This window comes from Saccopteryx leptura, chromosome 3 (assembly GCF_036850995.1).
Source record: "Saccopteryx leptura isolate mSacLep1 chromosome 3, mSacLep1_pri_phased_curated, whole genome shotgun sequence".
Classification (NCBI taxonomy): Eukaryota; Metazoa; Chordata; class Mammalia; order Chiroptera; family Emballonuridae; genus Saccopteryx; species Saccopteryx leptura.
The window spans coordinates 92376757-92398087 of record NC_089505.1 but is presented as its reverse complement, the minus strand read 5'-3'; the positions used below and the strand labels follow the sequence as shown (position 1 = coordinate 92398087).

Sequence of the window (21331 nt, the reverse complement as noted above, 5' to 3'; positions counted from 1 at the left end):
CCAGCCCCGGCCGCCCTCCGGTTCCCAGCGCCGGGTCGCAGGGCCCCGCACGCAGCCCCGCGCCAGGGTTCGTCCCGAGATCCGCATCTGCATCGCCGCGGTTCGCGCGAGTCCCCGGCCATGCGTCCCCGCACCGCCCCCCACGGCACCGCGGGCGCCGCCGCTGCGCTCCGGCTCTGCAGCCTCCTGCTGCTGCTCCGGCCCGGGCACGCGTGCCCCGCGGGCTGCGACTGCACCGACCCGCACACCGTGGACTGCCGCGACCGCGGGCTTCCCAGCGTGCCCGACCCCTTCCCACTGGACGTGCGCAAGCTGTTGGTGGCCGGCAACCGCATTCAGCGCATCCCAGAGGACTTCTTCATCTTCTACGGCGACCTGGTCTACCTGGACTTCCGAAACAACTCGCTGCGCTCGCTGGAGGAGGGCACTTTCAGCGGTTCGGCTAAGCTCGCCTTCCTCGACCTCAGCTACAACAACCTGACCCAGCTGGGTGCCGGCGCCTTCCGCTCAGCCGGGAGGCTGGTCAAGCTGAGCCTGGCCAACAACCACCTGGCGGGCGTGCACGAGGCCGCCTTTGAGACCCTGGAGTCGCTGCAGGTGCTGGAACTCAATGACAACAACCTGCGCAGCCTCAGCGTGGCCGCCCTGGCCGCGCTGCCCGCGCTGCGCACCTTGCGCCTGGACGGGAACCCGTGGCTCTGCGACTGCGACTTTGCCCATCTCTTCACCTGGATCCAGGAGAACGAGTCTAAGCTGCCCAAAGGTGACCCCGTGAGGCTGGGCAGGGGACTGGGCTGGGGGAGGGAGGGAGGGAAGAATGAGGCAGGGAGAGGCCACCACGGCCCCGGAGTCCAGGGGCATGGGGTGGAGCCCGGAAAGGTGTGGGCCAAGCAGGAGCGTTGTCTCTGGATGAGAGTTGCTTCTTGCTGTAACCTGCATCCACGTTCCCAGCCCGAACTTTCCGTGGGCCTGTGCTGGGGAAAGGGGGCGAGGAGGGACACATCTGGATTCTCCAGTTCCTGGGCCCTGATGCTGTACTTCTCTCCCCCTGTTTCTCCAGCAACTTTCCAAAGTTAGGGATCTGCCATCTCTCCGTCACCCGTGACCAAAATCATCTCCTGGGCCTCGGGGTCCTAGTACTGGTGGGTGTGGGTTATTTTAAAACTTTTCCTAAGTGGAATTCACCCTCCCGTGTAGGGAACAGCCCGGCGCCATTCTCCTTACCCTGCATGTGAAGAGAGCCAGCCAGTTCTAAGACCTCTCCAGCAGCCTCCCGAGCCTGGCAGGTGTCCGTTTCTCAGCTCCCAGTCTGCTTGTCTGTCTAAAAGGGGCGAGGAGACTTCTGGTAGGAAATAACAGCAGCTTGCTATGAGCCAGTGGTGCAGTAAAGCCCCGTAGTTCTGTGGCTTTTCAGCTCTGAGGTGAAATTGCTGAGCGAAAGTGGGGGGCTGGTGCACCCTCAGCTTTCCTGGGGCACTTTTCCAGTGGGGACGTGCAAACCCATCCATAGATGCAGGTGGGGACACAAGGGCCCCGTGAAGGCCAGCGGGAAGGAAGCAAAGGCAGAACTGGGAAGGAGGGGACCTCAGCATCCATAGCGATGAGTCTCCAGGTGGGGATCCGGTGGAGTGTCCTTACACTCGGGGATCCCAGCCTTCTGCTAGTGCGCACCGGACTCAGCAGGGGCTTCCAGAGCCTGGTTCCACATCCACCTTGTCCCTAAGGCTTTGGCAGAATAGAAACCAGAGCTGTGCAGCACACGTTATAAAAGGTGATGTAAATGGTATAAAAGGTAACTTCCATATACCATTTTGGAAAAAGGGAAGTCCAACTTCCCTTTTTCCCCTTGAGAATCCAAGATGCCTCTCATCTCCATCCTGAATTCCTGTGCTCATGTATTCATTCCGTACTTGATGGAGCATAAGCCCTAGGCAGGACCAGTCACCCCCGAGCTGGCACTTAGTGCCCAGGCAGGCTCTCTCACGGAAACAAGTCCAACAAAGATCTGACCTGCAAGGTGCAGAGTCCTCCAGCTTTGAACTTTGCCTTCACATTCACTGGCGTGGCTCGTCAGACCTCTCCCACTAGAAATTGCCCTGCAGACTTCAGTGTCCTGATAAAAACCTCACTGTGGAAGGGGGTTGCGCCTGGTTCCGGCTGCTCCAGCCTCTGCTTCCCAGTGGGTTGGCATCGTTACCCCTCGGTATTGGTTGAGTTGGTGTAATTGGCTCTCACTGTTGTCCACATGACGTGTTATAGGGTCAGGATCTGTGGGGTTCGGCCTCAGTTCTGCTATTATTGGCTATGACCTTGAATAGGCCATCTGTCCTGTCTGGCCTTGGTTTTCTCATCTCTGAAGTCCTTTGGTTGACCTCTGAGGTCTCTACAGAGCCCTTGATTTGGAGTCTGAAGACCTAGGCTTGAGTCCCAGGTGAAAAACTGGGTGGGTCACAGAACATTTTTAAGCCTCATCTTCCTCCGTGTGAAATTGCCATGTGGCCATCCAGCCTGGTGACCTTCAGGACCAAAACCGGAGGAAAGAGCAAGATGAACGTAAACGGTCATGTCTCCTACTGTCTGTCAGGGAGGGAAGAGAAGGGACAGCAGATGGGGATGTGCGGCTGGGGGAGGAGGGGACGACAGGTCCAGGTTCAGGCTCGGTGCAAGGTTTGTCTCATCAGCAAGGAAAAGATAAAGGAGGTGAGAGAGGGCAGATGGGGCTCCCAGCACCTCCTGGGGGGAGGAGCCCAGAGCAGGTGTTCTCCCCCTGCAGGCGGCTGGCCCTTACAGGATGTCCAGAGTGGTGGACCTGCTGCCCGCATGTGCAGTCAGGTCAGTGTCTCTCTCCAACTGTGAACCGGAGGCGGGGGTTGGGGGGCAACTATCGGCGTGGGAGCGCTGACCTCTGATCTAGACTCAGATGTGTGATCCTAGGTAGGTCCCTGACCTCTCTGAGCCTCGGTGTCCCTGCCTCTAACCTCAGAATGCAGCATGAACCTCACACCACGTTCGCTAGAGGTTTGAACCAGATCAACGCTGTCAGGGGCACAGTCATGCTGAGCACAGGGACAGGGGCACAGGCATGCTGAGCACAGGGACAGGGGCACAGGCATGCTGAGCACAGGGACAGGGGCACAGTCATGCTGAGCACAGGGACAGCGTCAGCCCTCCCCTCCCCTCCGCCTGCCCTCGCACAGAGCAAAGTGGCTGAGAGCCTGGACTCTGGCCCTGAGCTGCTGAGTTCAAATCCTGCTTCTACTCTTACTAGCTGTGTGACCTTGGGTAGCCCTGTTTCCTTACCTGAAATGAGGGCGATACTAGTGCCCACTTCATGGCGTTGTTGGGAGGATTCGCGGGCTCTCAGAACACAGAGAACAGGGCCTGATACACAGTGAGCACTGGTAAGCTTTAGTGCTGTTTCGGCGTTCTCCCGTTTTAACCAGAAGGCCCAGAGAGGTAATGGAGGAGGGACTTGCCCAAGATGGTGCGGAGAGTTAAAACCAGCTGAGGGTGGGGGTGCACCAGGACCTCCTGGCTCCCAGCCCCCACCGTGCTGTGCGCTGACCACTCACTTCCTGCCCAAGGAAATCGGGCTCTTTGGGGCATGAGCTCCGGGGCTTTCTAGGCAGCGTCCTGCCTCTCCCAGGGTGGGGAATTGGAAGAAACAAGTGAAGGGGATCCTTTCCTCTTTGGTTCTCCCTTGCCTCCCTGTACCCACGGGAGGAAAGTCCACAAGTTTGAAAAATCATCGCTGGAAAGTAAGGGACAGTGTCGGTGCCACGGAGGTAGATGGGAGTGTTCCCAGGGGACAGGGCCTACACCACACCCTCCAGAGGTATCTCCGGCAGGGTCCACGCAGGTCTCTCCGGGGAGGCTGAAGAGCTAAGACACCCCTTTCACTTCCCTTTCTAGCCACAGCTGCCATGCGGCCCGTGGTACCGGGGAAGGGAGGGGGAAGGCAGAGAGAAGGGGGGAATGGGACACATTGAAACAGGTCCACATGTCATGCCTTGGGTCAGCTAATCTGGCCCCCTGGGTGGGCACAGCCTCCTGGAGAAGGTTCTCTTTAGTGCCTGGAGCATCCATTCTGGGGCTGGACCCCTACAGGGCAGATTCTGCAGGGGGTCCTCTCTAAGAAGGGGCGGAGTCACCTCTGGGAAGGGACAGAGTCCTCTCTAAGAAAGGGCATCATGGCAAGCAGGGTGCCTGCCAGTCACATCCCTAACCCCACCTGCCTGCCAGCCTGGATTCATGGCTCTCTGGGGGTCCCCGCCCCCATCTCCTAGTAAATCCACTTCCTTTTCTGACGTCAGACACTTTGAGAGCCGGATTTGGTCTGAAGAGCGGAGACTTATTGTCATACTGACAAAATCAACAGCAGCTCAGACAAAGGGACAAAAGCAGACGTTCGCCCAGAGGTCACACGGGTCCTTTCTCCCGGGTGACTCCAAGATTTAACCTCTGGATACATTTTTGCCCAACTGTTCCCCAGACAAGGGGGCATCGCTGTCAAATAGAGAGTGTGTTGGTCACCACCCCATCCCCAGTTTTATGTATCCTTCTTTTAAACGGTTTGATTGGCAGAATAATGATGTCTCCTTATTGCTTTAATTTGCATGGCATATTTGATGGCCAGCCAGGTGGACATTTCATGTGTTTATACACCTAAGGATCATGTTCCTGGCAGAGGTTGGCTGAGGTCTCACGTCTGCCTTTGACAGGCCTGTGCATGTCCTACGTGCCAGGGGCTACTGCCTTTTTAATTTGCCTCTTAATTAGAGTTGAGTCCTGGGGTGTCACCTTTCTCACAATGACTTGTGCCCAGGGCCAGGTGTCAGCTCTTACGGGTGTGGAGTTCCGGTGGGGAGTGGACCGCGCGCCTGACCCGAGGCAACCTTGTCCTGTCCTGTTGACTCCCTGGAGCGCCTGCTCCCAGCGTCCCTCCGGAACACTGGCTCTCTCTGAACATGTCACATTCATCATGTCACTCTATCAACTCACTCACGAGGTGATCTTACTGCTGGGTAATGGGACAGTGGACCTAGCTTCCTGCCCACCCAGGACGGACCTGTGCACGCAGTTGGGGATTTGCTCTGGGAGGCTGGTACCGCACTTAGCTGAAGGGGATCACTTGCCAGCTAGCTAGCTGACCCAGACCCCGAGGGTTAATCAAGCCCTTTCAGCCAATTCCCGCTGTCCCAGAATCTTGCGGTTTCCCATGTAGTTTGGAATGAGGTGCTGGGAAGGCCGCGTCGTCACCTTCAGGCTGGTGGTGCCTCGACAGCCTCCGCGTCATGTGGGTAGTCGTGAGTACCTGGATCTGGCGCATTCACGGTTACAGGAGCCAGGTCTGCGAATCGCACCCCGAGCAGGGTCACCCCGTGATCGCAGCGTGGTGCGCAGCTCCAGTCCTGGGGAACCTGCGGGCTCCTGCCCTCAGGGCTCTGCCCAGCCCGTCACAGCCTGGTTCTCACCTTTCCTTCCCTACCTGTCCGGCTCTGACTTAGCATCCGGTCCCCACCACCCTGGGCACCTCGAGGCTGGGTTGGGAGCCTAACCCATGTGAGCTCACTGCATCCTGAACTACTTCTGTGACCACTGCTTGACAGTGGCAGTTCACAGGTCTGGCCCATTCCAAGGACAAAATGCATCTTATTCCTCCGTGAGTCCCCGTCAGCTACTGTAGTATAAGGCAGTGGTCCCCAACCCCCAGGCCGTGGACCGGTACCGGTCCACAGAGAAAGAATAAATAACTTACATTATTTCCGTTTTATTTATATTTAAGTCTGAACGATGTTTTATTTTTTAAAAATGACCAGATTCCCTCTGTTACATCCGTCTAAGACTCACTCTTGACGCTTGTCTCGTAAGTTCGACAATTATATTTAAAAATACCACAGTTTTTACGCTGGTCGCATAATTTTATTTTGTGCATTTATCCGTCCCACCCTAAAGGCCGGTCTGTGAAAATATTTTCTGACATTAAACTGGTCCGTGGCCCAAAAGAGGTTGGGGACCACTGGTCTAAGGAGTGTTTGGAAACCTGCCGTGACTTCCGTTGCACTTAGAATAAACCTTGGTTTCTCCCATAGCCCACCCGCTCTACCCGCCCCCCTCTCCCGTCTCCCTGGTTCAGCCTGTCCCAGCCACACTGGCCTTTTATCTGTCCCTGGAGCACACCAAGCGCCAGGTGAACTTGCTGCTAAGAGGTTTCTGAACTTGTTGCTAAGAGGTTTCCCTTGCAAACGGCTGCATCTGCCTCATCCTTGAGTGCCCTTCCCTGAGCCCCTGCTGGAGCGGTCCTGCCCCAGGCCATTTGTCTTCACCACATCTCCTGTTACATTCATGTTAGCACTCACTGAGCTGTGCGCTCCCTCATCGACAAGTTCTGTCGTCTCTCTAGAAGCTCGGGCGCCAAGAGGTCGGCATGCTCTCTGCTGTGTCCCCAGCCCACAGGGCAGTGGGAATGTATGAGTGACAGATGCACGTTCCTGAGAACTCTGTCACGAGAGCCATCCAGGAACAGGCTGAGATCATTGGCCTTGGCTTTTGTCCTCACCAAATGCCCCCGTCCCCGTGCTTCGATCAGCACAGGACATTCGGGTCACCTTCCAGCAAAGACAGAGGTTCGGGATAGGGGTTCCCTGGGTTCCTCACCCAGATCCGTGTGATCCTGGCCAAACCCGGTAGCCTCCCTGAGCTTCAGGGTCTCTGCAGTGAAGGAGGGAGAGCGCCGACCATTCCGGGCACAGTGGGGTGCTGAAGCCGTGGTCCGGATCACCTGCTTGGGGATCACCTGCTCAGCAGGCGCAGTGTGCGTGACTGTGACCGCTGGAGGGAGTCTGGGACCCGTGGCCACAGACCCCAGCTCACCTCACTGAATCAGAAACCAGCTTCCTCTGTCGTATGCAAACAAAAGGGGTTCTTGTAAGGATGTGGGGTGTCTGCAGAAACCCTAGAGCCTGAACAGTAAGGGCCCAGGGAGCACCTTACCCCCCTCCTCCCTCCCTCTCTCTCTCTCTCTCTCTCTCTCACACACACACACACACACACGCACACACACAAACATCTCTGCTTCACACACTGTCTTTTTTTATCCTCCCTCCATATACTGATGAGCTCTCTCTCTCTCTCTCTCTCTCTCTCTCTCTCTCTCTGCTTTCTCATCCATGTGGCAGAAAACATGCTGCTGCACTCAAGAGACCTGCTGGCGCTGGGCAGTGGGATTGTGCTCTTGGTCCCAATCTCCAGATTTCTGGAGGAGGCTCTGTCTGGCTCTGTTTGGGAGCTGTCCTTCTCTTGGCCCCATCACCTGAAGGGATGGACGGGTGACACTGTACACGAGGGCCACCTGGAGCTTGTTGGGTTACATGGATGTGGGATGGGGCTCAGGGACCCCTTGCTAGGTGCTCGTGACCATGGCTGTGCCTCCAGCTGGCGGGTGCAGCACGGAGCACTGATCACTGGGAACTGTGGGAGGTGCCGGGCTCACAGGGCAGTCTTAGATCTCCTCACAGTGACTGTACCAGAAGAATCTCTCTAACCGGACCATAAATAATAATTAGGAGCAGGTTGGTGTCCCTGGCACCTGGCCCAGGGTCCAACTCAGAGCAAATATCAGTAATTGATCATTGAGGTGATGGCAGTGGTGGTGATAGAAATGGTGGAGGTGGGCTCCAGGGTGGAGATGGTGGACATGGAGGAGGTGGTGGACATCAGGGTGGACATGGGAGACGTGGGTGTGATGGTCCTGGGGGAGGTGGCAGAAGTCGCAATGGCGGTGATGGTCAAGATGGTGGGGATGATGGCGATGTTGCTGGTGGTAATGAAAAAACACATGCATGCGGCCCAGAGAGCAATAATTCAAGCCCCCAGTGATCATCTCTGCTCATTTCCTACCGGGGAGGACAGATCGGGGAAACTGCAGCGCAGGTCAGTCGGTTTTCCATATTGTGCATGCGACCGATGTCGGGGTCCTGAGGTTCAGGGGTGGGCGTGGGGCCGGAGTGTCACAGCCCTGGTGAGGACTCGCTCTTCCATGCTGCCCTCCCTCAGACCCGCCGTGTGGGGCCAGCACCAGGCAGGAGCCCTTGACCCGGTGCTGCTGCTGGTCAGTCCTCCTCTGGTGGAAATCGGCTGATTACTTAATCAGGAGAAGTGTCTCCCGGCAGAGACAGGGAGGACGCCTGAGAATTTCCCCCTACGCGGCGGTCGGTATTTAATGAGAGTGGCAACGGGGAACAAAGGTCAGCACTATCAGAAATTAGAGCTGCGCTTGCCCGGCACCCCAGCCGCAGAAGCAGGAGCAGGCCTGCAGGCCTTGGATGCCCCCTCGTGTGGTCCTCCCTTGCAGCCCGGGCCGCGGGACCCACACCCTCCCTGGGTGCTCCTGGTCAGCGGAGACCCCGGAGCCCGGAAAGAGCACTAAACTGGGGAGTCAGAAGACCTGGGTTCCAGCCAGCCTCCGCGGGACCTCGGGCAAGTTGCCTAAGCTCTCTGGGCCTCTCGTCTGCAAACTGTAGGGGAAGAGGAGGCAGGGAGGGGAACTAACTGATGTCAACGGAGCCACGGTGCTGTGAGGTCAGGAGTCCTGGCTGAAAGTCTCCCTGTGCGTGTGCAAGGACAACAGCTGCTCTGGTTCCTGGTCCTTTGGGTTTGGAGCTCGGGCGGCCAGCGGGGAGGGCGGGTGAGGTGCTTCCCTGTCATTCCAGTGGACAGAAGAAGGGAGCGATGGCCATCGTGAGCTCTGGCCGGGAGCGGAGGGACCAACACCCAGTGGTCCCTGGAGACCTTTAGTGTGGGTCCTTACTGCAGGGTGTGGGAGCGGGAGCCCCCCTTCCCAGGAGTGGTGGCTTCAGCAGCGGATGGAGTAAAGATCGGCCACCCTGCCTCTAACAGTCCTTGTCACTAGGGCCTTCTCACACCTTGGGAGACAGTTCATAGAAGAACAATCCAAACGGTCAGTGAGCACACCATACAACTCCGCTGACCAGGAGCACCTGAGGAGGGTGTTCAGCTCTACCGGTCGTCAGAGAAATGCACGTTAAACCAACAATATGCCCCGTTGCGGCTTAGCAGACTGGCGAAGATGAACAAGTGACCGAAAGACCACTGTGTGCATGAGCTCAGGGGCTCTCCCACACAACCTTCAACAATCGTGGGAGCGTGTCTTGGGAAATAATTAAGAGTGTGTGTAGGGACGCTCCTAGCAGCTTGGTTACTAGTAAGAAAAAGACTGAGACCGTCCTGGGGTGGGGTCAGTCACCGCTCGTCCACACAATAAAGACCCTGCTGCCGTCACAGCTGATGTCTGATCATTATACTGGTTGAATAGAAAGAGGTTCCTGGTTCAGTGAGCCAACAGAGCGGCAGAGGATATCTCGAATCCGAGGGTCAATGCCCACGCCCGCACAGAAAAATCTAGAATAGTGTACGTGTTAGACACATGTTTATGAGCCCTTTAATCCTCCTTTTTGTTCCTGCTGTTTTGATGTGTACACCGGCTTTGTGCACAGGGGTGGGCAAAAGGGGGTTTACAGTTGTGAGCACACGGAACACAAGAGTTTCACCCTTGCCTTATTGTTTATTCATTATTGTGTTATTTTCCAGACGAACCACTGTGAGCCTACTTTGGTCCACCCCGCCCCCCCCCCCCCCCCCCGTATTAAGTGGAACTAAGAAAACAAAAATACATTTTTAATGACAAAAAAAGTGCTTAGGAGAGCCTGTGGTTGATCTGGGTCACGCAGCCCCCAGGAGGCCAGAGCAGGGGAAAGGCCCCCCGAGAGATCCGCTGGCCGCGGGCCTGTGTGTTGACAGGAGAGGAGAGGTTAATCGCAATCTGTCTTCCCCTGTGTCACCGGCTATTTCGGGAAGAATAGCAGCTCTTCACCCTCTCAAGCTCAGCCGTCAGCTGCTGGGGAGACGTCATCAGTCAAGGGGACAGAGCCCAGAGGGGTGGCGGCAGGCGGGGAGCCGAGCCACCCTGCACAGGGAAGGTGGCGTGTCTCTGCTGGGGGTGCCCTGGCAGGGAAGGGAGAGGCAACGTCAAAGGAAAGGAGCAGGGGGCCCTTCCGGCTGGGCCAGAGGAGCCGGAGCCCCCTGGGTTTGGGTGAAGGGGGATGTGGGGGGAAGGAAGACCCACCACAGGGCAAATGGAAAGAAGTCAGGTTCCCGTCGGTGTGCCCGTGCCCCGAGTTGCCTCCCTGGGAGCGCGGGCACGCTGCACTGAATCCGTGCCACTCTCTCAGGACCTGGAGGCACCTGGCGTGTGGTGTTGTATGACAGCCGGCGAGGGAGACGGTTTGGGGTTGTGAGAGAGAGGCTGACGGGGACAGGTGTCCGGCCCATCCCTGAACTCCCTTTTCCTACAATCCCTTAGCGGGGCCTGTTGAGCATAAACAATACCAGCCAAGTCTGGCTAACGTGAGCAAGGGAGGGACTCACTGCAGGGATGTCAGTAACCCACAGGTGGAGCAGAAGGCTGGGGACCTGGGGACGCAGGCTCAGGAAACAGTGAAGCAGCTCTGGGGTCCAGGAAGCAATCGACAATTTCTCCAGGGCGAAGCTGCAGCACTGAGCGGGCCCCGGACATCTTTTTGGTCGATCCACTCGAGATTCGGGATATCTGGGTGGAAAGGACACTGGCCCAGTACGGGTCATAGGCTGACTCCCTGGCTGGGGAGGGGCTGTGCATGTTAAGAAAGTCACACCCTGACCTGTGGTGGCGCAGTAGATAAAGCGTCGACCTGGAAATGCTGAGGTCGCGGGTTCGAAACCCTGGGCTTGCCTGGTCAAGGCACATATGGGAGTTGATGCTTCCAGCTCCTCCCCCCTTCTCTCTCTCTGTCTCTCTCCTCTCTCTCTCTCCTCTCTAAAATGAATAAATAAAAAATAAAAATTAAAAAAAAAAAAGTCACACCAAGACGTAGCCAGGGAGTGAGAGGTGATTACCTATGAATGAAAGCCGGGCGAAGCCCCCAGATAAGGAGAGCAGGAGGGGGAGAACCCACGGTGAACAAGTGACCATTACACGTGAGACCCCTGTGGCGGGCTGAATTGCATCCGTCTGCCTGAAAGATGTCCTCACCCTGGAAACTGTGGGCACGACTTTATTTGGGAAAAAAAGAGTCTCTGCAGGTGTAATTAAGGACCTTGAGAGAAGAGTGTCCTGGGTTTAGGGTGGGCCCTAAATGCAGTGACAGGTGACCTTCTCAGAGGGAGCACTAACAGACAAAGGTAGGGAAACTTGAAACACAGGCAGAGATTAAGGCAGTGGTTCTCAGAGTGTGCGCCAGGGCGCACTGGTGCGCCCTAGAAGATTTCCAGGTGCGCCCTATGGTATTCCAGAGAAATATGTGCCTGTTGGGGACCAAAAAACCAACAGGACTTTTGGAGTTTAGATTTTTGGGGGACAGAGGTGTAAGGAATTGGCTGTAAGCTGACAGTCTGCCCAACCCCCCTCCTCACTTGCCTGATTAAGTTGCAAAAGGCTGTTAAGCTGTGGTGCTGGATTGTTTACACTACTCCCCATGTTCCCCAGAAAGACTGGAGGCAAGTTTCTTCTATCCTTTGTTTGGTGTAAAGTTACGATGATATGTATGGTGGGGGTTTTCTGCACTCAGCACAATTAAGAGTAAGAAGAGAGGAATTCTTCAATATATTGACGAGGAAATGAGAGTTTGCCTTTCAAATATATGCCCAAACATTGAAGAAATTGCTAGGACACATCAGGCTCATGTTTCTCATAAACACAAGAATGAAAAAACTTAACACAGTCACGAAGGGACCTGCCGAATTTACTAAATCTTACTAAGAATGTATCTATATATATTAAAAGATAACATTTTGTTGTTTTTAAATTTTTTTAACCCCTCTTTTTTATGAATTCTGAAAAGCATAACTCAAAAAATGTAACATAAAAATGTTTTTTAATGTCAGAAGAAATTTAATTTTGTTGTGTTTATTTTGTTTAATAACCATGAAGGCACGCTTGGACTTTATATTTTTTTCTTTAATGTTTGACTTAATTATTATATTTCTCAGAAATTTGTATATAGTGCGCCTACAATTATTTGTAGGATTTTAAATGTGCCCCGACTTCAAAAAGTTTGAGAACCACTGGATTAGGGTGATGCTGCCAGGAACTAAAGCCAGAGCCACAAAGCCTGCAGGAGACAAGGAAGTGTCCCCTATCCCCCACCCCCACCCCGGACCCTCAGAGGGAGCCTGGCCTTGCCGACATGTCCATTCAGACTGCTGGCTCTCAGAACGGTGAGGGAATCCGTGTGTGGCAAGCCACCCAGTTTGTGTTGATTTGTCATGACGGCCCTAAGAAACTAATACGATGCCCAAACCCTTTCAAATGACCTTGTATTTTTCTTTCTACCAAATACTCTGGGCTGGCTTGGGCCATCCTGGGCGGAGAGCATGGGCTCCAACCCAGGTTCCCAGGTTGACTCTGGGGCTTTGGAGGAATCTGACCCACTGGGTCTTAGGCTCCCCCTGCAGTCACGTGTGCAAGCGTCTTTAAGGCAACCGGGCAGGGAATGGCTAACAGCACAGGCTGTGGGATCAGCCCGCCCAACTCCAAATTGCAACCCCACCATGTCTTAACACCTTACAACTATTTGTGTAAGCATATAACGTATCTGTTCCGTCTCCCTAACTGCAAACTGCGGTCATCATTGTACTCTTTTAGGCCCTTGTGAGTCATACAATCTCTTGGCAGTTACTCCAATCTGCTTGTAGCGCAAATGCAGCCCTACACAATGGGTAAACCAACAGGCCTGTTGTGTTCCCATAAGACTTGACTGACATAAACCTACAGCAGGGGGAAGGCAGGGGGACTCGGCCCCAGAGCTGTAGTTTATGGGCCACTTCTCCTGAGGAATGAGGAGGCAAGCCCCAGCACTCTGTCCAGGTGAAATGGATATTGCAGAACAGGATGGCGCTACCCAAACGCGGCCCAGTGCCAGCAGCCATCTTGTCTTTTGCAAAATGACATCATGAGAGCATTGGGATGAGTTTTTCTTAAAATCAAAGGCATTTATCCCCATTTAATGTTACCCTGCCCTTCTTAGCTTTCAGTGTACTAGTGTTCTCTCTTTTATAAAATGATGGTGTGTATGTCTGTGTTTAATGTCCCTAACTGGGCAGGGTTAGAAACTTCAGCCCTCTGTTCGTCTCCTCTATTTCTTATTCTTTTTAACCGCTATGGAAAATCTGAAAGCCTGCAGACCAGAGCTCTAGGCTCTAGCTAGGCTACCGAGAGATCTCAGTCATGGGAGGGAGGTCTTTTCCTCAATTTAGGGTCCCTGCCTTTCTCTCCCCGGCTGCCTCGGGGACAGGCGACAGGCTCACTGCCCCGAGAGGGGGAGGTTGCTAACTCAAATGCTTGTGCAAGGGCCAGCCAGGAGACCTGAATGAGTGAGCAGGCCCCCGGCCTGTGTCCTGTCTCATTACAACAGCCTGACAGTGATCTCCATGTGACAAGGTTGCCTGTCTGCTAGATAGATGTGTTTATTTTTTAGATTCTTAAAAGAAAAGACCCCTACCCTTGTGATGACAAACAGCAACGTTCTGCAGCCTGGGTGTGGCTGCTGGCTGCCATCTTTAGTCTCTTCATGCCAATCTCGGTCCCGGAGACAATTCTCCAGCTACACGTGAGGAGCTGTGGGTCGTCGTCTGCCTCTCAGCGTCTGGGAGTCCCGCTCCTGACCCTGACGAGGCATCGGGGGCTTTGTCAGCGGCTAGAGCTTAACGGTCCGTCCAAGTCAGGGCCTAGGACCAGGAAGGTTGCTGGAAAATTAGTTCTAAGGCACCCTTCCAAGGACACCCTGCCTGCCATGGCTGGATTGCTCGGTGGTTAGAGTGTGTGCTGATACACCAAGGTTATGGGGTCACTGACTTGAAGCTCAAGGTCTTTGGCATGAGCCCAAGATTGCTGGCTTTAGCCCAAGGTCACTGGCTTGAGCAAGGGGTCACTGGCTTGGCTGGAACCCCCCACCCTTGACTCAAGGCACATATGAGAAAGCAATCAATGAACAACTAAGGTGCCGCAAGTATGAGTTGATGCTCATCTCTCTCCCTTCTTGTCTGTCTGTCTCTGTCTGTCCTTGTCTCTCTTTTTCTCTCTCTCCCTAAAAACAAACAAACAAACAAACAAACAATTTTTAAAATAAAAATAAAAGACACTGTCTGAAAGGAACTTGTTCTGAGGCACCGGGCAGGGCTGGTGCAGCCTTGGGTCCCCACCCCCACTCCGCCCGTGCCCTGCCCGGGGGACTGGGAGGGACGCTGTGGTGGCTGGGGTCAGCCTCGGCTGTTATTTCTTAGACAAACCATTTGACAGCTCCGTTTGATCATCTGTGAAATGGGGGTAACTCCAGCCGCTCCTCACTGAGTGCGCGTGAGGATTAAATGGGCGGATGTGTGTGTGTAAAGCCCTAAGAGCAGCGGCCAGCACTTGGCACACGGAAAATGTCACATATGTACTGGATTGTTCGCTGATCTTAACTCAGATGCTGAGGAGATGGAGGTCAGAGAAGGAGGGAGAACATTTCAAAGCAAGCAGGAAGGTCAGAGTGACCTCCTCCCCTCCACAGGCCCTGTCCCTCCTTCCTCTGCCTTCTGGCCTGCCCTGCAAGGCCTCTGCTCCCACTTCTCCACCCCTCTGGGCTGTCCCTGGACCTCAAGTGCAAGGTCTCATTTCCTCCCTTAAAATACCATTATTTGTGCCTGTGTCCTGATGTCCCTCCTGTTAGACTTAAGTCTTTCCTTTCTTCCCCTCCCTCGCTTCCTCCTTTTTATCCTTCCTTCCTTTCTTCCTTATTTCTTCCCTACTTCCTTTCTTCTTTCTCCTTTTTCTGTATCTAGCATGAAGCCTCACCCATTTGCATGAATCAAAGAGTTTAATAACTAAGTGTCTGTTTAAGTAACTAAGCCTTGGAAGGTTACCCACTTAGCTGAGCATGTCATTCTGGAGCAGAGGGGGTTCTGTCTCCTCCCCCACCCCTCCTGGGGACACCTGGCACTGTCTGGAGACAGTTTTGATCCTCCCAATGGGAAGGGACATGCTCCCGGCCTCTAGTGGGTAGAGGGCAGGGGTGATGATGATCAACGTCCTTTAGGGCATAGGACCGCCCTCACATCAGATGGTCACCCAGCCCCAACCATCCATAGTGCCGAGGCTGAGACACCCTGGTCCAAAGTAAGATCCTGTGGGAGGGAAGAGCAAACCCCGAAGTCAGATTACCCCAACTGCCGAGTGCCGCACTTGGCCCTGAACGTGTCTTTGGAACGTGCTCTCAGCGATGCCCCGCCCCCTGTGCAGCCCCTAGCGGACCCTTTGTCTGGCTCTGCTTATTTCCCGGCCCTTTGTGAGCTCTGAAAACCCATCAAGCCAGTGCCTCTTATCGGGATAGCGCCATCGAGCGTGTCCCAGAGATTCCCACTCTGGGTGGGCTTGTGTGCTGCATTTTTCAAACAAGTCTGTCCTTCTAGCCACAGAGAAATGTGAGGTGACATTTCCTGAAAACATCACTTTGTAAAAAAAAATGCTAAGCCTAATCTCAGGGCACAAGGAACATTGTAGGAATTAGAATGGGCTTGAGGAGTCAGGGCGAACTCTACAGCCTGTGTGGTTTTGTTGTCCAGTTAATATAGCTCTTTGAAGAAGGACTTTCACAAAGTAGTGATGACCTCTTATGACTTTGAAGACAGAAAATATTAGCTCTGCTTTAGAAACTGCCTGGCTTCACACCGCTTATTGGTGTCCCTATTGTTTATTTTATTTTATTTATTTATTTATTTTATTTCTTATTTTGGTGAGAGGAGGGGAGGCAGAGAGTCAGGCTCCCACATAATCCCCAACCAGGATCCACCCAGCAAGCCCACTAGGGGGTGATACTCTGCCCATCTGGGGCCATTGCTCCATTGTTCAGCAACAGAGCCATTTTTAGCACCCGAGGCAGAGAACACAGAATCATTCTCATCACTGAGGCCAACTCACTTGAACCAATTGAGCCATGGCTGCAGGAAGGGGAGAGAGAGAGAAATAGAAGGGGAGGATAGGAGTGGAGAAGCAGATGGGCGCTTTCCCTATGTGCCCTGACTGGAAATTGAACCCAGGATACCCACATGCCAGGCCAACGCTCTACCACTGAGCAAACTGGCCAGGGCCTATATTGTTTATTTTCATAACACCTGGGGGTAAGTTGCTTAATGTCAAATGGTATTCTTACATCTCTGAGAAGCTGTGTTGCTAAAGGCAAGTGATATCGACTCTCTGAGCTTCCCCCATAGTTGGCATATCACCAGTACCAACCTCAGACGATTGTTGTGTGAACCATTGATAGTGTGTGGCACTTAGAAAGGTGCTTTGCACTTAGGAAGTGTGCTAGGGGTATGAGTTACTACATTTTTGTCTCTCTCCTTCCAGATAAGAAACAGAGGATGGGAGTTCTTTGTGCATTTTCATATTATGCATTTTATTTTTATTTCTGAAGCCTATAAAAATCATGACCGCAACTTGACTTTGTATATAGTTCCTATCGTGTATGGGTTGAAATGCGGAGATTGTGCTTGGTCACAAACACAAACACAGCCCCCATCCCATGGCATCGGCTCAGTCCTCCGCCCACCTCCCAGAGGCTGAGTATCACCAGGTCTGCATCAGGGTCTACAGAGGCCCTAAACCTGGAAAACATTTTGCTGCCCTTTCATAGACATCCTCAGTGAATCAAAATTTGAAAAAAACACCATGCCTTAGAGACAGTCAAGGCAACCCAATGCATTCTGGTGTCTCCCAGTGCGGTCACCCTGAGGCCACTCCAGTCAACTTCTACCCTCTTTTGTGGGTTTTTTTTTCAGGGGTAGGAGGGGCTTCTCCTGGTTGGTACTTGGTAAGCGTTTACCTTGCCAACTTCTGGGCAATCCCGTGCCGCAGCCTAAACCTCTCTCCCGTTCTGCCCACCTCTTTCCAGGCCTTGACGAAATCCAGTGCTCCCTGCCCCTGGAGAACAGGCGGGTGTCCCTGCACGAGCTGTCGGAGGCCAGCTTCAGCGAGTGCAGGTTCAGCCTCTCGCTCACGGACCTGTTCATCATCATCTTCTCCGGCGTGGCCGTGTCTATCGCCGCCATCATCTCCAGCTTCTTCCTGGCCACCGTGGTGCAGTGTTTCCACAGGTGCACCCCCAACAAAGACGCCGAGGAAGAAGACGAGGACGAGGACGACTGAGCCGCCCCCTCCCGTTCCTCGCTTTCCAGAGCCCACGCCGGTGGCTCCCTTCCGAGAAGAGAGGGAAATGCTGAAAGCAGAAAAGAAACCGACCACCGTCTGTGCCCAGAGCCCAGAGCGGTGCCCGCTCCGTGCCGTGCACCCCCGGCGCGCCCGGTGGGACTTCCAACTTCAGAGTTTAGAATCCACAGAGCGAGGGGCTCCGAAAGGCTTCCTGGAGGAGAAGCTGCCTCTCACCTTGAGGTGTGGGGAGATGGCCGAGGCAGGCTTTAGAGCTGCTGGCTGAAAACCCACCGAGGGACATGAGACTTGCAGCTCTCGCTCGCAAAGATGGTTCTGTGACGTCGGTTTCTCCTATCTGGCCTGGGAGACCACACCACACCTCCTTCCTCCCAAGAAGCGGCAGCTCAGATGGTGGGGGTTGGGGTTCAAGTCCTTCTCCCATGTTTGGCTAACATGGCACCAAGGAAAAGGCTAGGAACTGGCCAAAGGGTGTCTGTTGTTACATTTTCGTGAGCCAATCAGGAGAACTGTTATCGACAAACTCAATCCCTGATCCTTATCCTTAGAGGTGGCAACCCAGAGAGCAAGGACAGTTGATTCGTGCAGTCAGGAAGTGCCTGTGCTCAGTCACTCTTCCCTCTGAAGCTGTTTCCCTTCCCTGTCCCCACACCCTGCCCGAGTCCCTCCTCAGCCGGATAACCCTGGCCGTCCTCTGTGCTGGCACCGTTCCAGACCTATCATCCCAGAATTTGCTCTAAAACCTTCCTGGAGACCAGGCTTCCAGAGAGTAGCAGGTCGTGTCAGACCAACAAAATGGGAAAACAGCAAAACAAGCAAACTGGAACATGGCCTCTGAAAAACCTCCATCAGTGGCCTTGGGGGGTGTGACTTTTTTTGTTGTTGTTGTTGTTGTTAGCATAGGCCGTGACAGGCCATGTTTTGCCGGGTGTGGAATGCAGCACTTTGGTTCAGAGACGGCATGAAACAAACAATGTCATGGGCCCCGTGAGTGGATGCGAGACGGCTCGTGACGGCAACACCGGACCTTTCTGGGGACTGAGATTTAGAGGAGGGGTTCACAGGAAGCTCCATGGACATTTCTGGGTGTCACCTCTCTGTTGTTTCTCATAATACACTCCTTACATGTCTTCCTCCTCTTTCCATCCTTGTTTCCACAGAGAATGAACTGTTTGCTAAGCGCCAGGTATCAAATAAGACAGACGGGCCCCTGCTCATGTAAACCTCACATTATTACGGGCGGGACACAAAGCAAACAAGTGAGCAGAACTGTAATTGCAAGTAGTGATGAGCACCCTGAAGGACATAAGTGAGGTCTGTGAGAGTCACTGCTGGAAGCCATCAAGAGTGGGTCATTGTGTGTGTTAGCCAGGGTTCTCTAAAGAAACAAAGCCAACAGATTATCTATCTATCTATCTATCTATCTATCTATCTATCTATCTATCCATCCCTCCCTCCATCCATCTGTCCATCCATCCATTCATCCGTCTGTCCATCCACTAATCCAGAGTTATTGTAAGGAAGCCAAGAAGTCCCATGATCTGCAGTTGGCAGCTGGAAAGCCAAGGAAGACTGAAGGTCTGGTTCCAGTCTGAGTCTAAAGGAAAGGCCTGACCCCCATCCCTGCCCCCTAGTCCCGGTTTTTAAGTTCTAGTTTGAGGGCAAGAGAAGACCTAGATTGAGCAGTCAGGCAGAGAGAGTAGTTCTCCCTTCTTTCACCATCTTGGTCTATTCAGGTTCTCAACAGATAGGAGGGGACCCACCTGCTTTGAGAAGGACCATCTGCTCAATCTACAGATGCTAATGCTAATCTGATCCAGCAACATCCTTGCAGACATACCCCAAAACAGCAGATACCTGGCCACCCTGTGACCCAGTCAACTTGATGTATAAAATTAGCTGTCACATTGGGGAAGGGCTTTGATTGGGTGGCTTGGGGCTGAATCCTGCCTCCCTCTTCTCTCACTTCCTTACCTCCGTCTCTTCCTTCTCCCACTCTTTCTCTACTCTTCTTCCCCCACCCTGGACCTTGGAGGAGACTCTTGGTCCCCTTCTAGCCCCAAGTATTGTTGGCTTCAATGGAGACCATGATGTGAAATTAGCCCACATCTTTGTTTATCGTCTGTCTCTCCGGACTAGAACACCAGCTTCCCAAGAGCAGGAACTTGGGCCATTTGTGTCCCCAGCATTTAGAACCATGCCTGGCACATCGTAGTGGCACAACAATATAATATTGGTTGAAACAGCAAACAAGTAAGTTCTAGGCACCATCCTAGAAACTCTACAGCCATGAACTCTAGGTAAGCCTCCTCACAACTCCAGGTGAGAGCTACCAGGACTCCAGTTTTATAGACAAGGAGCCCGAGGCTCAGAGAAAGCAGGTAGGTCACAGCGCTGGTGTGGGACTTGGCCACAGGCTCTCCGACCCCTGCATAGCCTCTCCTTCCAGCTGCATCCCCTCCTCGGGCCAGCAGGGACAGTGCGGAGTGGCCCTTTTCCTGGGCTGTGGGCTGGGCTCCAGGACAAGCAGCCTGCCCTGGCTCGGGACACCCAGCATGAGGTTATTTTGAGCCTCAACCCAGCATCTCAGACCCCTTCAAGAGCATTCAAATCATCGAAATAGCTTGCTCTCCTCAAGATCTGATGACCAGAGGATTCGGCAGCATCACAGTGAATTCATCGTGTTGTGATGACGGCGGTTAGCACCAGTGCAGCCCTTGGACACCCACTCAGAACCAGCGCCCTCTTCTAGAACATTCTCTGGGTACTCAGGATTCCAGAATTTCCTGCATGATTATATCCCAGTGTGGGAGTGGGCCTGTCTTTCCAGTGTCCCTCCTCCAGAGTGGACTGAGTGGCCAGGCTGTGGATATTGCTGGGGGACGTGAACAGGGGTGGGGTGCGCAGCCTGGGGTGTCCACACAGGTGTGTGCAAGGCCCCCTGGGTCACAGGATGCAGCCAGGGCTGGGGAAGAATAGGGGGAGAGTCTGAGATGACTCAGCTCTCCCCACATTGGGAGGCTTCCAGGAACTCTAGAACCATCACTTAAACCTGGCCTTCCAATTCATTAACAAGACTCTTTCGTCAAGGTAGCCGCATGGAACAGTCTCTTTAATGGTTTATCTTCCTTTATGACTTGAGAATGTTTAGATATGGGAGAGTGGAGGGTATCTGTACTCTTTCCTGGCTTTACAGATGTTACAGGTGGACCTGGGTCCCACAGCAAGGACCAAAGGGCAGCCAGCCACACACTCTGGTTGTGGTCATGGGACCGGATACAACTTCTGCCCTGAGGGGCAGGTCAACATGGGCCTTTATACAGAAAGGCTGAAAAATGCAAGCACACCGATCACTTTCACCAGTGAGGGAGAAGTGTTTGCATTGAACATCCATGTTCCCTTCTCCTCCTCCTCCCCCTCTTCTTCCTCCTCTTTCTCGTCTCCTCATACAGGCTCAGATGGCCAAAGTCAGAGGCACGAATTCTAGGTTCAGTAAGTGGCTGCGGGCCGTGGCATTTCCAACTCTATTAAATTTAACTGGACCTTGGAGCGTGTCAACCCTCTGTCTCTTTAACATCCCTCCATCGCCAGCTGAACCAGCCGCCAGCCCTGGACCTTGGCCATTAATGAACTCATTTTTTAGTGGCTTCTGGTGCCCTCGAGAGTGAAAGTAATTTATCTTTTGCAAAGTGGTCTAGTTGTGTACTCTGTACGGTAAAACCTCCCCAAAGCAGACCCCTGTGGGTTTCATTGGCCTGCAACCAAAAAGGTAGCTTTGTTCTGTAAGACTCCAGACCAATAAACACACATCCAAACTTGAAGTTGTTTTTCACCTATGTATAAGACTTTTTTAAAATGAACAATGTTTTCTGCTATTTACAAATACGATTATTTTTTATATTTTTTATTTTTTGAAAACATGCCTTTTCAGGGTGCGGTTTATTATATTTTGGCCTCGGAAAAAAAAAATACAATGTGCTTTTTTTGATACAATCACACCCATATTCAGGACTGTTAGTCATAAGCTCATTGGCTCGCTAGAGTTCTGAGCTGGGAGCTGATTTTCCAAGA

The 21331-nt window shown here is 53.4% G+C and overlaps 1 protein-coding gene across 1 annotated transcript; it reads left to right on the top strand.

Moving 5' to 3' along the window:
* Positions 1–120: 120 nt before the first annotated feature.
* On the top strand, positions 121–21014 carry LRRC38 (leucine rich repeat containing 38). The gene is made up of 2 exons (XM_066372018.1): positions 121–763; positions 16986–21014. Exons 1-2 carry the CDS (start codon positions 121–123, stop codon positions 17237–17239), a joined length of 897 nt encoding a protein of 298 aa, XP_066228115.1. The 3' UTR covers positions 17240–21014.
* Positions 21015–21331: the final 317 nt, after the last annotated feature.

Coding starts and splice junctions, on each gene's coding strand:
- LRRC38 (XM_066372018.1), top strand. CDS start 121: ATGCGTCCCCGCACCGCCCCCCACGGCACCGCGGGCGCCGCCGCTGCG. Junction 764..16,985: donor CGAGTCTAAGCTGCCCAAAG/GTGACCCCGTGA, acceptor ACCTCTTTCCAG/GCCTTGACGAAATCCAGTGC.